Raw genomic sequence first — 26,339 nt, 5'->3', positions numbered from 1 at the left:
CTTGTTTGCTGCTGATGATGTGTCCTGTTATATACAGCATGGCCGATGGGAATGAACCCAAAATATATATATACTCCACACTGCTTTGGAAAGCATGTCTGTAGTTAATGACAGATATTAAATGCCGCTAGCATTGGGAGTGCAGTAGCGTGTTTGTGTGTAAAGTCGCGTTAAAGAGAGTTCAGAGAAACAGGAGTGTATCGGGCCGTGTGGCGTGTGTGATGCTGAGGCTTATCGATTCCACTGCTCACTCGGCCAGAACTAAAGCCAACACATTACGCGTCTGTGTGTGTGTGTGTGTGTGTGTGTGTGTGTGTGTGTGTGTGTGTGTGTGTGTGTGTGTGTGTGTGTGTGTGTGTGTGTGTGTGTGTGTGTGTGTGGGTGGGTTGCTTTTTTTCCACTAAGCTCTGACTGGCTCACCAGCCTCACACACAGCACACGCTGTTCTGCCCACTGTTAGTGAGGTAAACACACACTCTGAAGTGAAGCACTCCCAAATTAACTCTCAAATTAGCAATGATTGCCTCAAAACGACTTAACAATCACTTATGTTTATGAATTATTCCAACGCTTCCTGAAATGTTCACTAGTATTTGTGGATTTCTTGTTCCTTAAATTAAATTAGAAATGAATTATTTTTTTGCACAACGTTGAAATAAATCTGAATTAACTATTAAATTATTGATAAAAAAAATAAATAAATAAATAATAATAATAATAATTACTACAAATGAAAAACGGACATTCAGCAAGAAACTCGATTGCAGATGCATAGTTGTTGGATCAACATAAAAAAACAAGCATGAGAGTCTAAGAAAGCGAAAGACAGATCTTCACGGCTGCGTTCTTATAGACAGCCGCTGAAGCACAGCATTAGTTGAGTGATTAGTTTCATCAGTCCGAGTGTGGGGACAGTTGGGGGTTGTGCGGCTCTAATGACATTGAACGTGTTTGCTGAGTTGGAACGGAGAAGGAGAATTAGGGGCCTCCTCTGTTAATTAGAGAGTGTGGCAGACTCACACACTCAGCCGCTCTGCCTGTGGCTCGCACCACTTCACTTCTTTTGCTCTCCGGCGCTTTACTTTTATCATAAAATTTCCAGTTTAGAATCTTTTGAAATCTAAATCCAGTTGTTTTAGCTGAGAACTTTTAAGTGTGTGTTAATGTGCTCAGATGTTTTCTTAGGCTCTTTTAGAGGCCTCAATTAATTTCCATAAGTTTGTATAAAGATTTTGCTGTACTAACAAACAAGGCGAGGGTTATTTACATGCTGTAAGAGACACTCCTGAAACATCTGTGCAGTCTTTTGTTTTCTTCTAAAGTTTGAGAGCTTGTTAAAAGTATGATTTTGATTAATAACTCTTTTAAAGCTGCTCTACCAACTGGTTCACTGAGTTTTTACTGTTTTAAACTATGACTGTTAAAGTAATTTCAAGAATGACTGTTTTATATAATGGTTTACACAAACAGCATCGTTGGTTTACAAAAAAATCTGCTGTTGCACTACTACACATGATTTTGGTTTTATTTAAAACAATAAAAAATGTTAAATGAGAATCTGAAATATTTTATGGCATATTTAAAAAAAATAAAGATGATTTAGTGTTCAAAAATGATTCATTTTGAATAAATTTTTTAAAAATAAATTAGTCTTACACTTAATATTTTTTAGATTTTTCATAATACATATTAATTCCAGTATTTTACCATAAACCGACATATCAACCATGTGGTAGAGGTTAATATTTTAGAAATTATGGGATGTGTTGAAAAAAAAGTATTGATTGTGTTAACTAGCAACATTAGGAGTTAAGAAATGCAATCCAAAAATTTTTTTTCTTGGTGGGGTAATTAAAGGTATAAGGATGTCTGTCGGTCTTTGTCCTTGAATACTTACAGCATACGCTAAACTCACACAGGTGTGACGTCAAAACTTTCTCTTTTCGTTCGTTTTATTTGGTCATTTTTCAAGTTGTTCTGATGTGGAGCGTCCTGTAAATCCACGGGCTCCCCTGTCCTGATGTGTACAAGGGCCACAGGCGTGCGCTGATCCCCTCAGAGTCCCTCTTTTATCTGCCGACAACTCAGACTTGTTAAATCTGCAGGCCGGTAGAATGATGAGTCTGTGCATTAAAAAACGTCAAGACAGGTTTTCAATTAACGCCTGGCATTAACAAAAGAGGCCGGCTTTACTTTCTTGCGTTCCACAAGCGGTTACAGCCGCTCCATTGAAGAATGCTGGTCAGGAAAAAAAAAAGAAGGAATATTTTTGTCTCGCAGTGTGCTGAGCTGCGTCACTGTCTGTCAGCAGTTAATGGCTCAATGGTTCTTTATCAGAATTCCTCAGTCCATCTCTCTGACCCACGTTTTTATTCCTTTTCTTGCTCTCCCTTTTGTTGTAGAATGAATTTATCAAAGGCCCAAGTTAATAGCGAAGATAAGTACGCCAAATGCGGCGCTTGGAGAACGCAACAGCAATACGACATCGAGGCCAGTCACATGCGTGATGCACATGCTCTATATAACCAAAGGTAAGGAAAGGACCAAAAACAGTGTCATCAAAAGCCAATGTCAGTTCTGGTGATGATTGTTTTATTTGTTTGTGTGTCCTGCCTGCTTTTATCCATGCTTGCTTTATTTAAGTCAGTGTTTTAGTTTTTGTCGTTGTGTGTTTGTGTGTGTATGTTTGTCAAGCCGCAGACTGTAACTTCTGCATGTTCATACCCATTATGTGCTGCACACCTGGTCCTTGAGCTGTCTCTTGGTACTATTAATATGCTAAAGTAACATATTAATATGTTAACATGTTAATAACATACTGACAAGATCATGTTCATTTGTGTTTTGTGGTTTTTCTCTGTGAGTGTGTGTGTTGATGAAGAGCCATCTGTACATCTGCTTTTTCTTTTACTCTGGAGATAGATAGATAGACAGACAGGCAGACAGACAGACAGACAGACAGACAGACAGATTGACAGAAGGACAAATAGACAGACAGACAGACAGATCTATCTAGATAGATAGATAGATAGATAGATAGATAGATAGATAGATAGATAGATAGATAGATAGATAGATAGATAGATAGATAGATAGATAGATAGATAGATAGATAGATAGATAGATAGATAGATAGATAGATAGATAGATAGATAGATAGAGACAAACAGATAGACAGACATAGATAGATAAGATGAGCTGAAATGTAGATGTGGGTTTAGAAGGCTAGAGAAAGTTTATGTTGAGTTTATGGGTATAGGTTGGAGAGGTTGCTGCTTGTCGCCCCCTCCAGATGCAGAGGAATGTGTTAAATGCTTCAAGGATTCCGATTAGCATATAAATTTAGATGTATGAAGATCATTGCTCCGATCACGAGTCAGTGAGTTTTATCTAGATTTAGTGGGGGCTGATTTGCGTATAAAATACAGCCAGATGTGACCAGTTAAGAGTCCTCACCAGGCCCTTCTACTCTCTCTTTCTCTCTCTCTCTCTCTCTCTCTCTCTCTCTCTCTCTCTCTCTCTCTCTCTCTCTCTCTCTCTCTCGTTCCCTCTCAGGCCATCTTCTGTAAAATGTCTTTGTTTGACTGTTGTAATTTCAGGTCATTTATGGTTATTACTTTAGAGGTTATGGAGGGGTCAGGGAGAAAAGGGCCTCCACTTTTTTTGATTTATTTTAAGCATTTCATTTTTTTTTCTTAGAAGTGTTCATTCATTTTAAGTAACATTTGTATTTGTTCATTAATTTTCATTTGCAAAGTATTGAGTGATAGTTATGTATCACTATGAACAAGTGATGCATCTCGAGTGTGTATAAAGGTGCACTGAAAAAGTTCCAACAGTATCCTTATTGAGAGATATGTTTGTAATAACACTTATGTTATTGTGCTTACGTTGGTGTGTAGTATTTTATTTTTTTTGGAGAGGGGGTGCTGGGGGGTTGATGCATTACTTTTAAAAGGAAGGTGACCGTGCTTTGACGGTTGCCCTGAAATGTATTACAAGGATTGGATTTGGGACAGGTTAGTCTGGGTCAAACCAATTAGGCTCCATTCGCATGCAAGAAGTCTTCTCTGCTCTAAGCCAATCAGGATCACGTTACTGGCATAGCTTGTGGCCCTCGATTGACAGGCCTGCCAGGCAATACTGTATCACGCCATTGGGCTTGAAACATGGCCTGCTGGAAGCTGGAGGATGTGGATTACACCCTAAATATCAACACTGGTTGCAGCACAGTTTGATCTCTTGTTCTGATTTGTTTTATGGGGCTAGATGTGCATCAGTTTTGTATATTCAGTGTGAAAGCTAATGCTAGTTGCAATGCATTAAAAAAGTTCTATAATTTGTCAGGTTCAGACATGTCAAATGCTTTCAACCCTGTCAATTGGAACAGGATGTTTCACTAGCCATTGTATCAGAAGGTTTGAAATCAATAGTATATAGATAAATATAACAATAAAAGTACTGACCACTCATTAAAGGGATGTTCTGCCAAATAAACTCATCATTTACTTATCTTTCACTTGTTCCAAACTTCAAAGTTTCTTTTTACCGTTGAACACAAAGTAATATATTTTGAAGAATGTTGCAAACCAGTAGTTATTAACTTAATATTCATATTTCCTACCCTGGATGTCAGTGGCTACCTGTTTCCAACATTCTTGAGAACAGGTTATTTTGTTTTCAGCAGAAATCAAAAAATCTCAAAATGTTTTGGGATCACTCACATTAGGGAGAGTAAATGATTATTTTTGAGTGTACTGTCTCTCAGATGGTTTTATATCATAAGCTATATGACCAACATAAACAATAGATAATTTTAAACTACTTAGAATGTCACTTTGTTAAAAAAAAATATGCACAAAAGATTATGGAAAAGATGCATTTTTAACATACTAATTTGTTGGAGTTGAGATTAAGATTTCATAATGCTATTCAAAAGATAAATAAGCCAAAGAACACCTTTAAATCAAGAGCTATGAACAATTTTGGCACCAATTAAATGGCCTTAAGTACCATGTACTTTCATTTAAATTAAACATCAGGTAGTATGTACCTATTATGATATACAGTTGAAGTCAGAATTATTAGCCTCCTGTTTATTTTTCCCCAATTTCTGTTTAACTGTGAGAAGATTTTTTTTTAACACATTTCCAAGCATAATTGTTTTAATAACTCATTTCTAATAACTTATTTCTTTTATATTTGCCTTGATGACAGTAAGTAATATTTGACTAGAACATTTTCAAGACAATTCTATACCGCTTAGTCACATTTAAAGGCTTTACTAGGTTAATTAGATTAACTAGGCAGGTTAGGCTAATTAGGCAAGTTATTGTATAAAGATGGTTTATTCTGTAGACTATCGAAAACATATATAGCTTAAAGGGGCTTATATTTTTGACCTTAAATGTGTTTTTAAAAAAATAAAAACTGCTTTTTTTCTAGCCAAAATAAAACAAATAAGACTTTCTCCAGAAGAAAAAATATTATCACATATACTATTAAAAATTCCTTGCTCTGTTTAATTAAATATTTAAAAAAAGAAAAAAAAAGATGTTTTGACTTTAACCGTACATTTTTAACACTATACTTTAATACATATGTTTAAAACATACAATATTTTAATACATATCTCTATGTAATTACATCTGTAATACCTTTTTGTAAATGCTTTTATAAGTACTGTACACAGTTCACACAACCCTTACAGCTTAACCCAGCCTTAAACCTACTCATAACGAAACATATCATTAAATAATAATAAACCTATATCACACCTTAAGAGCACCATAAAGTACGTACATTGTAGTTATGTTTTGATGTAAATAATAGTAAATGTCACTTACATATACATTAAAACAACTTTTATTTAAGAAATATGGATTTTAGAATGCACACATGCTGTAGAAAATAAATGTTATTGGAGTATCTGTTTTAAAAGACAATAGCGTCTAGTGAATTTACTTCCAAATGAATGTCATATTAATTTCAATGCTGTACTTGCCCTGCTTCATTAGTTGTTTGTAAAATTAACTAGCATTTTTAGAATATAAAGAATAGTTTGTACAGCAAATTTTATTTAAGTGATGGTCATGAAACCAGTACTGTCACACCTAAATGCATACATACTAGGGCTGCACAATATATAGTTTTAGCATTGATATCACAATGCGTGCATCTGCAATAGTAACATCGCAAAGATATTCAATGTTGAGTCTGAATTATAATTGAGCAGAAGCTACAAAATTTTATTTAAGAATTTTATTTATATGGAATTTATATGATTTATGCCAATAATAAAAAAAAATCTTACTTAGAATTTTTGTCTTGTTTCTAGTCCAAAAAAATCTACATTTCAAAATGAAAGCAAGATTATTTCACTTACCCCATTGGCAGAAAATTTTGTTTGACTTGACTTATTTCTTCTGACGGTAAAAAACAAAAAATTTTTTACTTGCTTTATAAACTATTTGATATTTTGACTGGAAATGAGACTAAACAAAATAGGAAGGGCATTTTATTTGCATTGTAATTATTTAATTTCTGTACCTGAATACAGTTACGACTCCTCAGAAAATCATCGAACAGTGCTGTTCAAACCATCTTGTTCATATCGCAATATTTACCATAGAAAAATAAATTATCGCAACATCAGATTTTTCCTGTATCTTGCAGCCCTAACACACACACACACATGCGGTACACAAACACGTGCTGTTTACAGTTGAGTCAGTTATGCCAACATACAGTAAGATTCATAAGGTCTCATGGGGGAAAAGCAAGCATTAATACCAAAGGCTCTGGGATCGTTGGGAACCAGGAGAACTTTGAATGCTCATGGAAGTCTGCAAATCCCGAACAGCAACCTTCAACACTCACTCACCACACACATGCACACACACACAAACACCTTGCACTGATAACCATGATCTGAAGCCCGGTCTGGGGGTCAGGGGAAAAACCTCTCCATCTGCTGGTGAGCTGTTACCCAGATGCAAGCCATTTCCCAGATAAACGGAAAATCAAGCGATTTAGCTGCTCGGCCTCCAGAGGCACTGTTTTATTTATATGATCAAATACTCGGAAAATGATTGATTTGTCAAGGGAGCGTCTTGTTACTGTAAATTTTAGCAGCTTGTGTAATATACTAGATTGCTTTAAATGCAGATGGGGAATGAGGGGCTTTTGGGTGCAGTCTGAGGTGGAGATTGGATTGAATCTCGGGTTTATAACTGGGAGGATTATATTGTGGTATTAAAACTTCAAATCTTTTAGGAGTCTTGGGGCAGAATGTAATGTGCATCTGTAGCTGGATGATTTATTTGAATATTGCTGTGTTTTTTGGGGATAGATCACTTGTTTTAAGTTTGAGTTAAGTTTATAAACATCTAATTTTGTTTATATTTTCTGTTAACATTGATGTATGTTAAGCATTTTTAAAGTTTTAATATTAAAGTGTTCTAATATTAATTTATTTAAATTAGGAAATGGACCTAATGTACATGTAATGTTACTTATTCTGTATTTTCTGTCTTGTAAACACAATATTTTGCAGTTCTTTGCAGTTTTTTATATGGCTAATTTTAATTGTTAATAATGTATGTATATTTTAATTACAGGTTAACATGTTCTAGTATTATTTTCTTTGAATGTTATAATATAATTAAAATAAACCATAATTGAATTAATATTAGTAGTCACACTACTGGGTAAGTACATTTATAAATACATTACAAATATTAACAAAAATGCACGATGTTGTAATTTGATTAGTAATAATAATAGTATATGTGGTAATAGCTGGAAGGGCATCCACTGTGGCAACCCCAGATTAATAAAGGGACTAAGACGACAAGAAAATGAATGAATTAATGAATGAATAATAATAATAATAATAATAATAATACATTCATTCGTTTTCTTTTCAGCTTAGTCCCTTTATTAATCTTGGGGTCAGCACAGAGGAATGAACCGCCAACTTATCCAGCATATGTTTTATGCAGCAGATGCCTTTCCAGCTACAACCCATCAATGGGAAAATAATAATAATAATAATAATAATAATAATAATAATAATAACAATAATAATAATAATAATAATAATAAAAATAATAATAATAATAATAATAATATAGGTGAATTGGATTAACTAAATTGGCCATAGTTTCACTGCATACAACATATGCTGAAATGGTTGGCGGTTCATTTCGCTGTGGCGACCCCTGAAAAGTAAGAACTAAGCTGAAGGAAAATGAATGAATGAATGATAATAATGTGTCAATAGTGTTTGCGTGGGTTTCCGCCGGGTGCTTCAGTTGTCCCCAAAGTACAAAGACATGCCTTAATGGTAAATTGAATAAACTAAATTGGCCATAGTGTATGTGTGTGAATGAGTGTGTATGGATGTTTCCCAGTACTGGTTTGCAGCTGGAAGGGCATCCACTGTGTAAAACGTGCTGAATAAGTTGACAGTTCTTTTCGCTGTGGCGACCCCGGACAAATTAGGAACTAAACTGAAGGCAAAAGGAATGAATAATAATAATATTATTATTAATGATAATAATGTTGAGCTAACCAGTAGCTAAATGTAATGTTTTCATTGCTTATATTTTATTTCACAATCTCCTCGTTACACTGAATACAGTATATAATATTATTATAGTAATTTTAATAACAGTGTGCAAAATTGCATGCATTATGATTAAAATTACTCTTAAATATACACGTTTATAACTCAGTTCTTACATTTTAATTAAAGTCTATCCTTATATTTAAATTCTTTTTTATTCATTCATATTTATCTGAAATTTAATATATCAGTATATTATGAGTACAACATTGTTAATAATTATTTTATGGTCATATTGATTTTTATTATTACCAATAGTAGAAGTGGTGGTGTTCATTGTTTATATTTATATTTTTGTTTGTTTTATAAGATTTACCTTTATATAGGATTATAAATAGATTTATATAGGTTTATCTTTTTAGTAATCCTTTTAATTATTTTAATTATTTTATTTAGTTTTAGCAGTTTTGGTGTGCTTTTGTGGTTTAAAAAAAAAAAATAAATAAATAAAAAAAAAAAAAAAAATATATATATATATATATATATATATATATATATAAATATATCAGACAATATATCTGACAAGTGCAATTATGTAATGATGTTATATATAATGTTTTTTGTTTATTTTTAATGGGTCGTAGTTCTGTCAATTTTTGTTGATTTTTTTTTTTTTGTAGTTTATTATATTTTTAATATAAATTAAATGCATTTTTGTTTTCATTCTTATTTAGTTTTAGCAGTGTTGATGTGTTGTTGTGTTTTTTAAATATTTATATAAAAATATATCAGACTATATATTATATATCTGACAACTATAATGAAGGAAATGGCACAGCTGTGGTAGATCGCTCAGTGAAGGTAGACGGATGTTACCGTCTTGATCATCAAAACATCAAAGATTCTGAAAAATGATTCGACTATTTGCGCCTCTTCTTTGCCCCTAATGAAAGTGTGCCTGCAGACATGCTGGTGTTTGGTTCGGGGTTGGGGCTCGGGCTCCGTGCAGAGAGAGAGCGAGAGAGAGAGAGAGAGAGAGAGAGAGAGAGTGGCAGAACGGGTATTACAGAGGTAAACCCGATTATGGACGGAATGTGAATTAGATTTTGTAACAGATGGTGGTGTTGAAAATTTAAGATGCTTTGCGGCAGGGGAAGGCGACAGCAGCTCGGCGCGTCTCTATGCGAGGGGGGTGATAGACAGCTATAACTCAGGACAATCCTGCCTTGACAGCCAATTTCAAGAATCTGATCTGGTTAAAGACATGGCTTTCACCGGTTCACTCACCAAAAAACAACCACCATCTCTCTCTCCCTCTCTCTCTCTCTATCTCTCCCTCCCCCTTCCTCTCTCGCACCTCTTTTACACGCTTGTCATATTTCCTGGAATAAAATCCTCTTTAACCATCTGTTTAATAGAATGTGTTTTTAATCTCCACTTTTTTTACTCCCGTTATTTTTTATTATATTTACGTGCAATTTCATTTCTTAGAGACTACGGCTCATCCTCGCTTATCTGCTCTCATGTCCTGTTGGGGTTGAATAGATGGGTGCTGCGCTTCAACAGCGGTAAAGCAGTAATTTTAGGCATATTGCTTATTGAAAAATGCCAAAGCCTATTTTGCTCTGGCCTGTTCTTTAGGACCTGTCACTGTGGGACAAGCAGTCGCTCGCTGCTGTAGCGTCAGATAATGAATTAAGGATCACATCACAATCCTGTTTTGGGGTTTAAACTAGTTTGATGTGTAGAGCAGCTGAATGATGATTCTGGATAACTGAGGCACATTTTTGTTTATTGCTTGTTTCGTGTTTTGTTTTGTGTTTTGATTTTTGTTTTGATTTGTTTTTTTTGTTTGTTTTTTTATTTATTTTTATTTTTGTGCCTTTTTGTTTATCTTTTTGTTTTGTCTTGTCTTGTCTTGTTTTGTTTTGTTTTTCGATTTTTATTTTGTTTAATTTCACTCAGTTTATTATATTTATATATATTTATATTATTTGTAGTTTAGTTTATATAAATGATTGACATAGCATTTTAAAACATTTAAAACTAAATATAAATAACAATAAACATGATATGATTCAAGAACTAACTTATGAAGACTTCTTGTTTCATAACTGTATAATGTCAAATAATGACATATTAACTCAATTTTTAACAATTGGCACCTATTAGTGTAGCAATTTAATTTGCATAACCATTTAAAAAAAGGCAATTTGCTTTATTTGAATTATTATTGTAGACATCCGCTTTTATATCTGTACCAAAAACTCTTATCCTAATATTTTTAGTTTATTTTTGTCTCCTATTTCTGTTTAACAGAGAGATTTTTCCAACAGATTTCTAAGCATAATAGTTTTAATAACTGTTCTGTAGACAGTTGAAAAAAGTTTTTATTATAGGCGAAATAAAACAAATACGACTTTCTCCAGAAGAAAAAGTATTATCAGACATACTGTGAAAATTGACTTGCTCTGTTAAACAATATTTTGGAAATATATATATATATATATATATATATATATATATATATATATATATATATATATATATATATATATATATATAAAAAAAGGTAGTGTCCTTTCAAAAAAAAAAATTATTATAATTATATGTTAATGCATGCAAGTGTATGTGTGTGCATGCATGTGTGTGTGAATACGCGTGTTGTTTGTGTGCTGTTGAGAGGGACATCTTACCTGATAAAGCAGAACACTTATCTACCCGCACAGGAAAATGACCTAAATCATCAAGATTTTCATCTGCTAGTGTGCTAGAGACTGTCAAACACACACACACACACACACACACACACACATACACACACACATGGCTTTTATCACATTTGGACATCTTAACCCTGCGCTTTTGTCACAATAGCAAAAAGAATTGGTCTTTTTTTTAGATATACAAATGATTTAAATAAAAAAGTGATAATTAATTATAAGACTTAAAGGCTGTTTTTAACTGGAATTTAAGCAGAATCTAAGCATCAGCTCTTATCTGTGTACATTTATGATATTGAATGTGGAGTTTGCTAAGGGCCACTGGTGGTGGTTTAGTATTTATTACACATGTGAGCATTGGCTCCTCATCTCCACTGGCCGCCGCTGGCACTTTTACGGCAGCTCGCTCCATTGTACAAATGTGTTTTTGCCATTATCACATTGATTGCGTGTAATCAGAGGTGTTATTTTGCAGGCGTCCATCGACAATGAAGTGAATTACTACTTTCCAACCCAGTAATGTTATAACAATTGATCTGGCCATACAGCCGGAAAAGGCAACCTGTTTCGCATGTCTGTATTTCACATGCTGGAATGAGTGTAATCAGTATCCCCTCAATGGAAAGGCAGTTTGGGGACATGTTTTATAATGTTTAATTGAATACCCTACCGATTTCTCTATGGCGAATGTGCTTTTAACTCATTTAAAAAAGTATAAAAAAAAAAACACATTTTATTCAAAGAAAACAATTAGATTTTCAATTAATAAAACAAAAATATGTAAACTAAAGTTTTTTAAATCCACAAAAAAAGACCAAATAAGAACATTTAAAGTGAAAAATGTAACTATGGCAATTTCTCAATTATAACAACACTGAAAAAACTAAATGTATCTGGAATAATTTAAAGCCGTTATTTATATTAGTGACATATGTTAGGTTTCAAACAAGACCGTAAGGCATAAATGTTTCAGTTTTTTTCAGTATATATATTGTCTGATTCTATTATTTACTTGCATAAAGAATTTTATTAAAATTTTAATACATTTTAGAATTTCAGAAATAACATCTGATACATCTGATAGTTTGTTTAATTGATCAACTGATTGATTTGCTTTTTTGTCTGATTTTTATTTATATATTTATTTTATTATTTACATAATTTTTTATTAACTTTATTAATAAAGTAACTTTTACAGAATTCTAAAATGTTTAAGTTCCAAATGATAATACAAACAAACAAGCAAACATGAATTATTGTTTATACTTTATAAACCCCAATGTTTATAATAATATGTATTTATAACATGTTTGAATACATATTACAATAACAACATTGATTGTTGTTACTTTGTTTTATAACATTATCATGGAATTTTCCTTATTTAGTTATCTATTATCTGTTTAACTATATCTAGATTTTTAATATAAAAAATGCAGTTCATTTTGATCATCTGCATGTCTGTGAAGAGCTGTGTGCATTTGAACAGTCGGTTTCTCTCATGGGCAGTTTTACTCCAGCATTTAGCAGGCTGTGTCGCCTCCAGCTACCCATGATCGCACACACTTACTGCTTCCGGCAAAGAGACACAGAGAAACTCTCAGTGGCTGCACCTTAATGCAATGATTATATGTTTGCCTCTATAGTTGTCAGAGCACTGGATCAAACAGCCTAATGACACCTTGTCATTGCCAAGTGCCTGTGTTTTCCAAAATTGTTTTCCTGCTGATTTGTGACACCTTGCCTGAGCACATAAATAAGAGCGAGTTAGCAGCAGGAGGAAAACAAAAAGAAAACAATAATCTCTTTGCTCGCAGATCCACTCTGATTTTTAACTTTCAGCAAATAGAAGCTTTAATATTTGATGTCCGGATAAGATCTGGAACACACTTCTGTCCATTGTACAGTGACTAGCTATCTGATATTAATGTATACAGTCAAGTAGTTTTTTCAAGTTTTAGTTGCTCTTGAAACATGACATGAAAGGAGTAAGCGTGGCTGAAATATATACATACTATATATATATATATATATATATATATATACACACACACACACACACACACACACACACACACACACACACACACTGTAAAACCCAGCAGTCAACTTTATCAAATAAAATGAGTATAGTTTACTCAAAATCTAGTGAAAGTTTATTCGACTCATTCGAAAGACTTTTAAACTCAGTGTTGAAGGTAATAAGTTGATTAAATACCTCATTGCTTCAACCTAAATGAAGTAAGTTCACAGTACTCTTATAGATCGGTTTCCTCAAACAGTTTGAGTTGCCTTAACTTATTTGGTTTTACAGTACTCAGCTGGTCTGAGTTAGGACTCTTTAGGATTAGTTTTTGAACTTAAATGGTTTGTTGCAGTCGGTTTTCCTCAAATTGTTCGAGTTACCTTAACTTTTTGGATTTTACAGTGTATATATATTTGTCAGATGGTTCATTTTAATATTTATATTATATTATATTATATTATATTATATTATATTATATTATATTATATTATATTATATTATATTATATTATATTATATTTGAAATAGTTTGTGATAAATATTACCCTTAACTTTCTCTGTGTGTGTACAGTATTTTACAACAGTCTTCATGATGTGTCCCGTTCTGTCTATGAATCATTTTTTGACAAATCCTCATGTGTGTTAGCCAGCAACGTCAGCTTATTTAAATCTGCACGATTCACAACACTGCTCCGCAGAAAACCCAATGCCATTTTTTTTATTCTACCTGTCACAAACATACCCTAGAACCCTAAAACGATGACAGTGTTTTGTATAACATTGTAGAATTTGCTAAATCAAGTACTATTTCTAATGCCCAATCACATCCTTAACAATAAAGAACAACCGATTTATGTCTTCTTTTTTAATATATCTTGTCTCTCTGCTGACTATCTCTCGCCTTTTTTTCTCTACTTCCACTTGACTATTATTATTTCCATTCATAAGCTTAAACTAAATTCCACTGCTTTTCAGCATAAGAACCCCTTTTGTTAATGGCACACTGTGGGATTGAAGCTCGGCGCCAGGCAGTGGTGAAAACAGATAAAATCATTACCTCTCAAATAGTCTCTTCTCTGTCGGAAAAGGGCTTTCTTTTCTTCTAAAATATAGGCTTTAGAATTCCATTTCTCTTAGAGCTAATGTGAATTTTACTGCCTCTAATTTTGGATTCGAGTGCAGCCCGGAATAAAAATCCACCATCTGACAATTGAATTTATAGAGAGTTGTGAATATTGCAGGTTTGGATTAATAGAGTCATAGAATTTCAAAGAGCAGCGAGAGAAAGAGAGCGCTAATAACTTTCAGTCAAAGTTATAGAGCAAAGTGTCTCCTGTTGAGAGTCTTAAGAGCGTTGCTGTAAAGCACGAGGGGCTCTTTCAACGTTGGCCCCTTTTTTTCTTTTGTTATCCGCCGTTTTGACTTCACACTCAGGACAGGAGGCGGTTTCTCAGCTGTCTCACTGAAACCAGTTTGTCTCGGCTACCCAAAATAGCCTGAGAGAATGTGTTGTGAGTGTAAACAGTGTTTGGTGCTTGTGTTTTCACTGATTTTAACCGGCTTTACACCGTGTATAAATATACAACATGCATCCTTGACATTAGTGGAATGTTCTGGAATACCTTTGTAGCCCTCGCCCGCCCCACGACACCTGTCTGTGAGAACGAGTGTGTGCATGGGTGTACGTGATGCTTCGCTAGGAGTGTAATAGGAGCTTTTTCATAATCGATTGCCTCTCGCTGCAATACAGGGAAACAGGTGCCTTGACTCAGCACATTTTGGACTGAGCTTTTACAACAGAATGCATTGATGGCTGAAAGTCCATGTGCTCTTAAGATTGCAATACTGCTGCAATTTTAATTTATTTTTAACTTTTATTTTAAACTAAATGTTTAAAAGTTTACTTAATGCAACAAATAACTCGGTTAATAATATTTGTATTAACCATTTTTTGTTATTTTTTATTAATTCATTATTTATTATTTATTCATTATTTATTATTATTGTTTCTCCTATTATCTTTTAATAAAAAAATCTATTAATTAAAATACATTTTAATTGGTTTATAGTCAAATGAAAATATTTAAATAGTCCACTTCAGATAATACTTATTTTGTCACAATTTTTACATCCCCAACCCCCACCTTAAACATCTCAAAGCCTGTGTTTTAATTTCTAAATCATTTATACTGTTTTTAAAAGCATTCAGTAAAATCAATTGTTTTAACTGCAACATTGTTTGTAGATAATTCCATGCAGGTGCTGCGTATTTAAAAGCCTTTTTCCCCCTTCCCAGTCCGCACTTTAGGAACAGACAGTAATTGAATACGCTGTGACCAAGTACAACTTTTCTACAAATGTAATTCTGGAGATATGATAGGAGTAAACCTAATATAAATTTGTAAACAAAGATATTCCAATGCTTGAACCTACGAATAGACAAAGCAGACCAAGCTACCCTAGTACACAACACACAATGAAGAGTAAGGGATTAAAATTAGTTACAAATCTTAGTGCACCATGGTAATCAGTGTTCAATGGATGTAGACTCTAAGACGAAGCATGCATATACATAACATCACCATAGTCCAATATAACATAAATGTTGCATCAACCAGCTTTTTTTAGCATCAAAAGAAAGGCAGTTTTTAATAAAAAAATAATAGCCTAAAATAACTTAATTATTTCACGAATTGCTGAATGTGAGAACTAAAAGTAAGTGTATCATCAATTAAAATTCCAAGATATTTGTACTTGGACAACAATTAAATCTCTGCACCATGAGTAGTATTAATAGAACCTAGCTTTTGCTTTGTTTTGAGATTGAAAATATCATAAGTTTTGTTTTATTAGCATTTAAAACTAGTTTCAACTCATATAAATTATACTGAAGTACATTTAAAGTGATCTGTAGTTGAGAAAGGGCCAGATTGGGTGTAGTTGCACAGAGAGAACTTGCAAACTCCACACAGGAATGCCAACTGGCTCGAACCAGGAACCTTCTTGTTGTGTGGCGACACCATTACTCACTTATTTTTTTTATTATGGTATTCAGTTTGTTTAAATTCATTTAATCGTTCATTCTCTTCGCTTAATATTGTTGCTGTATTGTATATTTAGTATGTTTATGCACACACATTTTGTTAAGTCTGGTTCTCTCAAATTCCTTTGAATGATAAGGTGGTCTGGTTTCTTTAAAGATCTCTCTCATTCACTCTCTCGCTCTCTCTCTTGCTCGCTTGCTTTATGGGCCTCAGACGAAGTCATCTTTTACAAGCTGACCGGATTTTAGAGCCCTCATTTAGAAGCGGGCTTCCTTAATTAAAAAGACCTTTGTGTGGTCTTCCAGACTGCCTATTTTATTTGTTCCCCTCCATCTCCATGTTAAAATGGTCCTGATGTGTTGTCTGTATAAATCCTCAGTGATTTTCTTCCCGCCTCTATAACGACTTTGTTCCACCGCCATCATCTCAGCTTTTTACACACCTTGCCGCTAATGCAGTTAAGGGGAAAAGAGAGCACGTTCAAGCGTGACCTCACACTCTGTCTATGTGAAATCACAACCCCCAAGACCTCTGAGGATTTTAGAGAAACAAACAGTCCCCGAACAGTCGCGTTTTGCCAAATGTAGATATTGAAGTGCAGCTAATTGACTGAGCTGTGGTGAAGTGCCGCCCTCCACCCCCTCTACGCCCTGCAGGACCCAGCTCAGGGTCTTCTGGATTGTTGACAGGGGAAACAGTTAATCCACTCTTGCAGGCCTTGAAGCCTCCTGTAAGACAGAGCAGAGATATCTATTAATTACAGCACTCATTAATAGGCCTCTCTCCCAGGGCTGTGTGGGTGGAGGGGGCTTCAAGTAAATGGGTTGGTGGTATCGAGCGACGCAGGGTGGGTGGGGTGTGTTCGGCCCGCTCTTTTGTTTGCCTTTGAAGACTCTCTGCTTTTGACGGTGTGGCTGTCTGTTTGTGTTACTGGGCTGATACTGTGTGTTTGTGTCTGTATAGTTGATTTTTTATTTTTATTTTTTTCCTCCATCGATGCATGTGAGCGTGTATGGCGACTGGCCACAGGCGAGGATGATGGAAGTGCTTTGCGCCTCCGCACTGATTAGAGTCATGTAGAACAAGTTGATATTGACTGGAAAGTGAGTGATGGCACTGAGCTCTCAGTACTGTCCCTCTCCCTTCCGCCCTGCAGACGCTCATCTGTCATGGTGCATTTGATCACCTGATCCCACCTCTTGATCCACAATCACAAAAAAAAAGCCTTTAGCACTTTTTTTTGGTGTGAGTAGATGGACAATTTTGGTGCTGGAGAAATGACAGGCTTTGACTCATGCTCTCTAGCTCTACAATAAATAATTTCAAGTAATTCCTCACCGTGTCAAATGAATCCGAACGATCCGAGTGTATAAATATCAAGGACTAAAACCATTAGGACATGACTGAATTTGTTGTGCCACATTTCTTTAGAACTCAATTGGCTGCACACTGGGCTGGCGTAGCGATGTTAGCTCTCCTCTTTACAGCCGTGTAGATATACAACCACTCAGACACTTTAGTGAGACCCAGGGGACCGTGGCACACTGGCTCTCATATGCCTCTCCTCTTATGTTTCCTCTCAGAGAAGTCATTAACATGCTAAAAAACTAGAATTCTGAATTCACAATCAGGGGCTTTTTTTAGCTGCCGAATGCTCTGTTCTCTCCGGCTGAGGTGGAGATGAACCCATGTGCAGGATGAAGGGCTAGGGGGGCAGGGTTCTATGTTTCTATTTCTTTTGTATTTCTTAATGGCTTTGTTTTGGTGACATTTGTAAGTTGTGCCACCTCAAAAGATCATCTCGGACTAATATGAAAACACCAGAATAATGCCATTTAACGCATCTAATGTTGGTCTTTTCTAGTGTTGCACAGTATATCAGAAGTCTTATTGGTATCATTTGATGAATGCTGTTTTTAATGGACTGACAAGAAAATTGCATGAAATTTCTGGCAGTTCTTTCTTTAGTCTTTTCATAAAGATGTTTTCATTGTTAGTCATATTCACTAACACTTCAAATTTGTTTCACATTTTTAGGCTGCTCTGCAGAATGTCCAACAAGGACCGCCACATTGAGTCGAGTTGCCCCTCCTACATAAAGACGGAACCTTCCAGCCCCGCCTCACTAACGGACAGCGTAAATCACCACAGCCCCGGCGGCTCCTCAGACGCCAGCGGTAGCTACAGCTCCACCATGAACGGCCATCAGAACGGCCTGGACTCACCCACTCTTTATGGCCCAACAGGCGCTCTGGGTCCCAGCGGAACTGGTGCCAAGCGTTATGAGGACTGCTCCAGCACCATCACAGAGGACTCACAGATTAAATGCGAGTACATGCTGAACTCCATGCCCAAGCGCCTGTGCCTGGTGTGCGGGGACATCGCTTCTGGTTACCACTATGGCGTTGCCTCCTGCGAGGCCTGCAAGGCTTTTTTCAAGAGGACCATTCAAGGTTGGCTTTTACCCTCCCTCAGCTAGAACTTTGTCTAGGTTTAGGTGGCAGGTTAAAGAGTTAGAGGGACTTAGTCAAAGTGCAATACCTAGAATCAGTGCAAAGCAATTCCATACATCCAGTATCCCCTGGCTTTACACTGCCTAAGCTGCTTTCCGTCCAGTAGATGTGTAAAGCCAGAGGGAGGTAATGCTCTGGCTTATTAGTCGCTGGTATTTGCTGCAAAGCAATAAAGATTTCCTGTCTTTCTGCTTTAGATTAACAAACTTGATCAGTCATTCTAAACCAGAGGTGAGTGCTAATTGAAAAAACCAGAATGTAAATTCTCCTCTAGTTTCTATAAGTGGCAGTGAAGCTCTGAAAAACAAAGTAGGTGCTAAAAATTGGGTCAAATATTATGCTTTACCTGAGCATAATCCAGAAGCCTGGAAGATGGGAATTTGACATATCGGTATGTTTCATCCCATTAGCCAATAAAACTCTAGGTGATTTCCAAAAGCTTGCCATCCAGCTGGACATATATTGACTTTCAGACTGGCTGGTTTTTGAGCGAAGGAGCTGGGTTGGGGAGTTCAGGGAAACAGAGGCGTCAGGACTGTGGTTCGGCTTGGGGCGTTGGGACAGGCAGCGGCACGGGTGCCACGGCCACTCAACTCACCGGCAGCTGGCATTGCAGTGGCACTCCTCCAATGCCACCTGACAACTTGCATCTATCACCTCCCAATTGAGGCACTCGAAGCCAGGCAGTGGCGAAATACTGGGGGACACACCAAAAATTCAACCTCAGAAAGCCCACAACATTCCCAAATCTTTTCCCACTTCCATTAGGTCAGTCCAAGGTCATGTTGTGGCCATGCTCTGGTAATGAGCTCCATTGGCATTTGACTGCGACTGATGAATGATGGAAGTGTAGCGTTTAGTATGAAGACAGGCAGCAAAAGAAAGCACCTGGGACATTTTATATCTTGTTTGAAACCTTTCATCTAACGCTTGAGTGATAGACAATGGACATTGCACTAATCGACTGCCACCTAACTCAAATCACATCACTCTATTCTGTCAGCGGAAACACACACACACACACACACACACACACACAAACACACAACCTCCTTTCCAATGTGTTGATAACCTGGACACAGCGCTCCAGCCATTGGCATTCGTCTACTGGGAGGAAAGCACCTATATTAGATTGGCAAGGATTTTTTCCTCCCTTAAAATATTCCCAGCTGGTTAAGACTACTCAACCCACTTGAGGCCTCATGAGAATTGCCTTGCATCTCCACACACATCCCCATTCCACATTCACAGATTCTTCCCAATCCGAACACCCTAATGGATTCTGGAGATTACCTGACTAATGAATATTGGAGCTCAGTTTAATGGACATGCATACTTTAAATACTGTTTCCTGTTGAATTAGCAGTCTTGAGCATTTAGCCCCCCTGCTCACGCTGCTAATCTGCTTTTTAATGAGGAAACATCAGTTCACAGAAGAGAAGTCAATACAAATCAGTGTTTACAAAGTCTGATTAACTCTGAAATATTTCATCAGTGTGGAGGTCCCAGACGGGCCCTATGTTAATTGCATGAGTGCGTGTGTGTGTGAGTGTCTGTTTCAGACCAAGACGTGTGCATGTGTGTGTGTATGTGTGCGTGCACGTGTTTGTGCTCTAATGACTGTTCTAAAGTAATTCTCTCCATACACTGATAGTTTTAGCACTGCCATAATCCTTTCCAAACTCTAAATGTGTTATATTAAATTACTATATCTGGCAACTAATTCTTATTACATTGCCAAAGAGCGGTTGAAATGCTTTTATTGCGTGCCAGACTTCTGTTTGTGTGCTGTTTTAAATATAAGCACATATCATTCCCATTTCCCCCTCACACTGCTTCACAATGCTCAAGAACACACTATAACAGTTTAATCTATGCCAGTGCTCTCAGGGATGAGGGATCGGTTGGATCAGGGGTTGTGTTAGTGGTCACCAGGTGATCAAAAGTTCACTCAGAGGTGAATTGTGACCTGCAGGTCTTTGTTTAGGTTTAGGTAAGTCTGGTCTACCTGTCCACCTGCCTCTCTAGCTTCATGACACATGGAGAGTCAGTGGCATTTTCCATAACCCTTTGTGCTCTTATACACACTCACAGATTCAGAGATGATGAGATGTGAGCTCTGTATTACAATCTCTCTTTTTTAAAGTGACAGACTGGGCTTGGATTTGTACTTAGCATATTTTATTGGTTAAGAGTTTAACGTTTGAGAATGTGCATTATTATTTTAATATACAGTGCTCAGTATATATAAGTACACCCTCACTAATCTATCTTTTAAAATTCATATTTTTAATAGAAAGCTATACAACATTATATTTGTGCATATTCAGTTGAAGAATTATTAGCCCCCCTAAATTATTAGCCTCCCTGTTCATTTTTTCCCCCAATTTCTGTTTAACTGAAAGCAGATTTTTTTTCAACACATTTCTAAATATAATAATTTTAATAATTAATTTCTAATAACTGGTTTATTTTATCTTTGCCATGATGACAGTAAATAATATTTTACAATACATTTCCAAGACACTTCTATACAGCTTAAAGTGACATTTAAAGGTCTAACAAAGTTAATTAGGTGAACTAGGCAGATTAGGGTAATTAGGCAAGTTATTGTATAGCGATGGTTTGTTCTGTAGAATATCGAAAAATATATAGATCAAAGGGGCTAATAAATTAGACCTTAAAATGTTTTTTTTTTTAAATTGCTTTTATTCTAGCAGAAATAAAACAGATTAGACTTTGTCCAGAAGAAAAAATATTATCAGACATACTGTGAAAAAAATCCTTGCTCTGTTAGGAAATATAAAAATAAATAATAAATCAAAGTGGGGCTAATAATTCTGACATTAGATTAGTCAGTACTGACACCAAATCTGGAGCCTATCTAACTAAATAACTTTCGATAATGGTCCAAAAACTAGTACACCCAAATGTATATGTTATAGAAAAATATTTAAAAGACATTTAAAAACCAGGAAAAATCAAGAGAAGCCAAAAAATGTAAACATTTTGTTGACATTTTGTAGTTTTTTTTTTTGCCATATTTTGCTTAAATTTAATTGTATTATCTTTCAATTTCTAAATATGTTTGGAAACTAAAGTTTTATTTTAACAAATATATCTGTTTAAGTAATCTGTTTTGTTAAAATGCACCAAAATACATTGCCTCTATTCACTGAAAAATTTATAAAAATATTAATTTTCAAAATGCGGTGTACTCTATTAGGCTGAGCACTGTGTATGCTATTTTTATCTTTCATAGAATGATTTTTGTTGTGTTTAATTCATGTAACGTAGTACACTAAATGCATTTATGATGCACCCCCCCCCCACACACACACACACATATATACAAAAATAAGTGACACTTTGCAATATGCTAAAATTGTCATTTTAAATGTTAACCATATTTAACAGTATTACTGTTTTAGTATTTTTTTTTTTTTACTGTTTTAGTATTTATATTAAACAAATATGGCTTTGGTGGACATAAACATAAAAAAAACAGAAAATCACCAGTATCTAAAATAGTATGATATAATGTAATTAAATGGATAAATAAAGTTTGGGTTGTCAGTCATTAAACACTCTCTGTTCCTTCTCTCTACATGCCTCGCCACAGGAAACATCGAGTACAGCTGCCCCGCCACCAATGAATGTGAGATCACCAAACGTAGAAGGAAGTCCTGCCAAGCCTGCCGCTTCATGAAGTGTCTGACCGTCGGCATGATGCGAGAAGGTGAGCGAATTATTTTAAAAAAGCAGAAAAAGAACATTTCATCCATTGCCCGACTACAACTCTCAGCCTTCTGAGGAAAATACAGGTTTCCAAGAGAGAGAAAAAAAGTAGAACAGGTCTTAAATGAAGTCAAGGTTGAAACTGAAGGGCCGGTTGGCCTCCTGCCCCGAGGGCCACTCACGGTCAGCCAAACACCATCTTTTGTCTCGGCCTCCAGGCCCAGTTCTAACTAACAAGACTGGTTATTATTTAGAGAGCCGGCCTGTGAGGCATTTTCTCAGAGGTCTGCCAAATGGACAAGCAGTTATTTTCAAACCGCCGCTCTCCTGTGGAAACACAGACTCTGGCTTTCTGGGCTTTCCCGCTTTTGATGTTAAAAGTTTACAGAAGAGCTAGCCTTTAACCTTCATGCAGGGAAAAAAAGTCCTTTCTGATATCTTCAGCAGCAGAAATGCAGCACGGCAGCTCGTTTCCTCGCTTCTCCTTCAGGCAGACAGGATGTGTTTTGTCTGCCTCTGAAAGAATTGGCGTCATAGGCGGTATAGGGAAGACGTGAGAGGGAATGAGAGGTAGGCTATGCTTCTGTCACTCACAGCAACAGGACCTCTTAGAGACACAAGTGAAGGCCCTTATTGGCTCACTGTGAAGCCACAAACGCTCTGCCCCTTTAAGTCATGATCAGGTAGACTGCACCTTATTCACAGAGACATGAGACCACACACACACACACACACAAACCCTGCGGCCAGCCTACCTTCTGTGGACCTGAGTGGTCAGCTCAGATTAAACCAAAAGAACACAGCTGTGGAGCAACAGCAGGCGCAAATGCCTCAGAGGTCCACATTTGTTTGCGTTGAGCAGGAGAGCGTGCGCATATGCGTGTTTTTGTCTGTGTGAAATGTTTCTTTTTCATATTATCCATCTATTTTCTTCACACACACACACACACATACACGTGCAAATGGCAATCTCATTCAATGCTATTGTTGCCCTGCGCAGGGACATTTGCCTACACGGCCGGTGTCGCTGACAGGTAGGTAATTGATAAGTAGAGGCCTGTTTTCAGAAAGGTCTGAGGGATGTAGTTGCATGTTTGATATGGCATCTTCTCCCATGAGCACCCAGACAAATAGCAGCCTTTTGTTCTTGCTGCTAGCCACCCATACACACATATATCAAAATGGCACCCAATGGCACAACCATTTGTTGTAAAGTGCTTGAATTTAATACAGAGGTCCCCCTCTACATATGAATAAGGGTCATTTGAAAAATTGATGCATCAATTTTCGTATTTTTCCAAAACATGCTCACTTTACACACAAAGAATGGAAAAATAAATAAATAAAAAAGCATGCATACAAACAATTCAATTCAGCAGTGGATATTCTTAAAAAAACATCTGAATTGCTTTTGTTTGGTCCTTACATTTTTGTTTACTGTATGTTATTTAAAAGGAGCTACTGTTAAAAAAAATGATGTGCTGTCATATTATGTTTTAGACAAATCTCAGTGTTTCACACACATGTATAAAGAAAGGTCAGATTAAATCAAATCACTTTTATTGTCACATCATTAGTAGCATGTGTACTATGATGAGTGAAAAGCTTAGGGGCTTTCTCCAGACAGTGCAAAATATTATTTTAACAAAATCAAATATTAAAAATATAAGCTATTTAAAATAAAAATGTATTATTTTGTTTTATTATGCTTTTTTTGAAGATTACACGTTGTCATAACCCAACGTTGATTAAAATATGGACAAACCCAACTGCTTTGTTAAAAATTGTCATTGTCATGTGTCCCTATTTGACCCAATGTTGGGTTACTACAACCATATATAAAGACAGGTCAAATCAAATCACTTTCATTGTCACATCATCAGCAGCATGTGTACTGAATGAAAAGCTTAGTTGTTGACTCCAGACAACAAAATACAACCACATACTCCAAAAACAAAACAATATACTATTGTTACAAAACTATACACACGTTCGCTGTGTGTGTAAAATATAACACAAAAATTGCTTTTAGGTAACGCAATTTGCCCTTATTTATTACAATTCAATACACAGTGAGGTGTTTTTTTGAAAGTTTAATTTTTTACTGACTTTCCTCAAAGACTATAGAATACACAAGACATGTCACTCATATAGTATTAAAAGTGGAAACATAACGGTCAATATGGCGAATAAGACCCACCTTCTAGTACAAGAGCCAATCATCGATCATTATATGGCGAATAAAACCCGCTTTCTAGCACAGGAGCCAATCATCGATCATTATATGGCGAATAAAACCCGCCTTCTACTACTGGAGCCAATCATCAATCATTATATGGCGAATAAAACCCGCCTTCCAGTACAGAAGCCAATCATCGATCATTATATGGCGAATAAAACCAGCTTTCCAGTACAGGAGCCAATCATCGATCATTATAAAACCCGCCTTCTAGTACAGGAGCCAATCATCGATCTTTATATGGTGAATAAAACACGCCTTCTAGTACAGGAGCCAATCATCGATCATTATATGGCGAATAAAACCCGCCTCCTACTACAGGAGCCAATCATTGATCACTATGGACTGATGATACTCCAGTGCAGATTTTGTGTGATTCGGACGTTTAGAAATGAAACTAAAGAGGCAGTTGCTGTATAATTGTATTGCTGATTCCTAATATAAAATTCAATTATAAGCTTGGCAAGCAATTGTGAAGAATTTAATTGTACACTGTAAATTTAGCGAACATACTGCTGGCGTTTCAAAGATTTGGCCAAGTGAAATGACTGGTCTTAAAGGGACTTTGTTTCCTCGCAGGTTTGTTTAAAAAATGCCGTGCTAACTTGTTTTTATTTAGTTTTACTTCTCAATTTTTGCTCAATTTTACAAACTACAACACATACAAACAGAAATGGTATGCTAGCACATTTTTAGGGCAACGCAAATACAAAACACAGTTCAGCCTCATGGCTATCCATATGAACTATTTTAATGGCTTTTTTATTGACATCCTCATGGTTTATCCTGACATTTTATCTGTTGATTTGACAAAAACCTGCACTTTTTAGTGTTATGCTAGCATAGCACATTTACTAGACTTTAATGTTTAGAGTTTTAGCACACAATTTTGGCTGGGATCAGATTAAATCCAGATCAGTCTATGTGTATGTGTGTGTGTGTTAATTGTCAGTCGATGTTAACTGTGGCTGGCTAGTTCTGGCAAGGTAGGGGCTAAACCGACTTGTCAGCGTCCGCTGGTTGGAGTTGGAGGCTTCTGGGGGAAGGGTTAGGATGTTACCCATAGCCAACAGCTTGCTTAAGGGGAAGATCTGTCTGAATTTAGCCCCGTCACCCCTGGGAGACGTGGAGGTGGGGATGGGATAAATAATCCTGATAAAGAAAGGAGCCTCCACACGCATCCACAACACAGACCTGCATTTCTGTACAGCAGGCATCCAAAGTGCTGAAATCCAGAGCCAAACCCCCGCAGCACTAGTCGAAGCACCCAACATGATATCTGTCCACCTATCACAGCTCTCACCTGCAGCTTAACTCCCCCACATTAAACACACACACAGCACTCATACATATGCACAAGCAAAGGCTTTCAGAAACAACACAGAGAGTGTGTGCAGGTGCTCACCTTGCAGGCACATGCGCGCTTTAGCTGCAAGGAAATTGCTGCCTCCAGCTACGTCTCTGTTTGACCCTGGAGGCCAACAGCCT

At 36.1% G+C, this 26,339-nt stretch overlaps 1 protein-coding gene across 23 annotated transcripts in view; it reads left to right on the top strand.

Moving 5' to 3' along the window:
* esrrga (estrogen-related receptor gamma a) overlaps positions 1 to 26,339 on the top strand; it is a 254,433-nt gene that overhangs the window by 153,784 nt on the left and 74,310 nt on the right. For 12 of the 23 annotated variants that reach the window (XR_015512499.1, XM_087288837.1, XM_087288840.1 and 9 more), the window contains 3 exons: positions 2,403 to 2,531; positions 18,399 to 18,814; positions 22,497 to 22,613. Coding sequence is in view for 22 of the 23 variants with exons in the window: in XM_087288832.1 (XP_087144958.1) it covers positions 2,403 to 2,531; positions 18,399 to 18,814; positions 22,497 to 22,613 (662 nt within the window). In the remaining variant the exon portion in view is untranslated. 23 annotated transcript variants of the gene reach the window in all.

The sequence above is a fragment of the Danio rerio genome, chromosome 17 (genome assembly GCF_052040795.2).
Source record: "Danio rerio strain M-AB ecotype USA chromosome 17, GRCz13ab, whole genome shotgun sequence".
Lineage (NCBI taxonomy): Eukaryota > Metazoa > Chordata > Actinopteri > Cypriniformes > Danionidae > Danio > Danio rerio.
The sequence above is the reverse complement of the archived record's forward strand: the minus strand, read 5'-3'. Positions and strand labels throughout refer to the sequence as shown.